Source organism: Mus caroli, unplaced genomic scaffold (genome assembly GCF_978045245.1).
Source record: "Mus caroli unplaced genomic scaffold, Mus_caroli_1 scaffold_9, whole genome shotgun sequence".
In the NCBI taxonomy this organism is placed as follows: domain Eukaryota; kingdom Metazoa; phylum Chordata; class Mammalia; order Rodentia; family Muridae; genus Mus; species Mus caroli.
In genome coordinates this window covers 21,449,418-21,451,715 of record NW_028227264.1, presented here as the reverse complement: position 1 = coordinate 21,451,715, position 2,298 = coordinate 21,449,418, and the positions used below count along the sequence as shown (strand labels likewise).

The 2,298-nt window shown below is 37.6% G+C and overlaps 1 protein-coding gene across 1 annotated transcript; it reads left to right on the top strand.

Annotated features, from left to right (window-relative positions):
* Positions 1 to 974: 974 nt before the first annotated feature.
* LOC147002588 (trace amine-associated receptor 8c) lies at positions 975 to 2,042 on the top strand. The gene has a single exon (XM_085843342.1). The coding sequence runs from the start codon at positions 1,008 to 1,010 to the stop codon at positions 2,040 to 2,042; it is 1,035 nt and encodes a 344-aa protein (XP_085699468.1). The 5' UTR covers positions 975 to 1,007.
* The last annotated feature ends 256 nt before the right edge of the window (positions 2,043 to 2,298 follow it).

Genomic DNA, 2,298 nt, shown 5'->3' with positions numbered 1-2,298 from the left:
TATTTTGTTGCTTCGATTTGAGTTTTGCATCTTGCCATGTGCTTTGGAAATGCCATTGATCAGACAGTCAGAGAGTGTGCGTCTCAAATGAGGTGAATATGGTATAGAGAGTCTGAGAAAACATGTCCTATAAGACTTCCGTGACTGAGCAATGGAATTATCTATTGATTTCTTTCCTCACAATTAATGTGTTGCTACAAACTAATTGCAGAACATCTTTAGGTTTTTTTTTCCCTAAACAGTTGATCACATTTTTCTTTAAAAGTTTTCAGTCTACTACTCTAGAAAGAAAATAGTTTCCCTAAAACATCTGAACTGATAATAATGAATTCATCCGTCAAATAAGAAATATCTATGTATGAGATTAAGAATATTAAATAGTTAATATAATTGAATATAATATAATACTGAACTTTTCAGAGTAGTCAAAAAATTCTTGGTTCTGGCTATCAGCACTACTAGGACCAATTAGCAGTGTATAGAGAAACATAATTTATAGAACTTACTAATTATAATTAACAATAGTGAGTGTGCTTTGAAGATTCACACCTTACACTGTAGGGATCCCTCATGTGAACTTTACAGCAGATAGAGTGGATTGGCTGTCTTCTGAAAACAACATAGGACTTGAAATACTATTAAAGGTGACCTTTGAATGTGCCATTAAACTATAAGTCATCATCTTTTGCAAGAAAGGAATCTACTCTCAATTACTCAGGTAATTGGATAGTTGACAGTCAGTATTAAAATCAATTTGCCTGGGATTAACAGTGACGTTTAACATAGTTATGGGAATAATTATATGACTATAGATGAGAAAATTGTTTTTCTGTGCTTTTATATTTCTTCATTTCTTTACACTTAAAATAGAAAAAAGGATTTATAATCTTGGGTAATATTTAAAATTAATTCTTCATTATGGAGTTCATTTCTTTAATTTTTATATCTCAAAATTACCGCTGTCTTCTAGCAGGACAGAAATCCTTCAAGCATCAAAAAGCAGATTCATGACCAGCAACTTTTCCCAACCAGCCCTGCAGCTCTGCTATGAGAACACGAATGGATCCTGCATTAAAACTCCCTATTCTCCAGGGCCCCGGGTCATCCTGTACATGGTCTATGGCTTTGGGGCTGTGCTGGCAGTGTGTGGGAACCTCCTGGTGGTGATTTCAGTCTTCCATTTCAAACAGCTGCACTCTCCAGCCAATTTTCTCATCGCCTCTCTGGCCAGCGCTGACTTCTTGGTGGGCATCTCTGTGATGCCCTTCAGCATGGTCAGGTCCATCGAGAGCTGCTGGTACTTTGGAGATACATTTTGTAGCCTTCACAGTTGCTGTGATGTGGCTTTTTGTTACTCTTCTGCCCTCCACCTGTGCTTCATCTCAGTGGACAGGTACATCGCTGTCACAGACCCTCTGGTCTATCCTACCAAGTTCACAGTGTCTGTGTCTGGAATTTGCATCAGTATCTCCTGGATTCTGCCCCTGGTGTACAGCAGTGCAGTGTTCTACACAGGCATCAGTGCTAAGGGGATTGAAAGCTTAGTAAGTGCTCTGAATTGTGTAGGGGGCTGCCAAATTGTTGTCAATCAAGACTGGGTTTTGATAAGTTTTCTTTTATTCTTCATACCTACCCTTGTTATGATCATTCTTTACAGCAAAATATTTTTGGTAGCCAAACAGCAAGCTGTAAAAATTGAAACTTCTATAAGTGGCAACAAAGGTGAATCATCTTCAGAGAGTCAAAAAGCTAGAGTGGCCAAGAGAGAGAGGAAGGCTGCAAAAACCTTGGGGGTCACTGTGGTGGCTTTTATGGTCTCGTGGCTCCCATACACAATTGACGCATTGGTTGATGCTTTCATGGGCTTCATCACTCCTGCCTATGTCTATGAAATCTGTTGCTGGAGTGCCTATTATAACTCAGCCATGAATCCTTTGATTTATGCTTTCTTTTATCCTTGGTTTAGGAAAGCCATAATGCTTATTTTAAGTGGGAAAATTCTAAAGGGACATTCATCAACTACAAATTTATTTTCAGAGTAAGCATTAATACCAAATTCAGAAAATTCCTTAAGGCATAAAATTATGAAATGGTGTCAGAACTAAATCTAAGAAATGACTCTTTTGAAGCTAGGAAAATACAGCATTAAAAAAAATTAGTCAGGAGGAATGTCGTGTCAAAGTCAAAACATTAAACTGTCATTGACATTTTACTACATGACAAACATGGCTTTTATGTCACCAGTGTCTTTGAACATCTACTTGCATGGCTTCAGTGCATTGAGTTCGTTTCTTTTTT

Bases quoted from the DNA above. Each gene is read 5' to 3' on its own strand.
- LOC147002588 (XM_085843342.1), top strand. From the start codon at position 1,008: ATGACCAGCAACTTTTCCCAACCAGCCCTGCAGCTCTGCTATGAGAAC.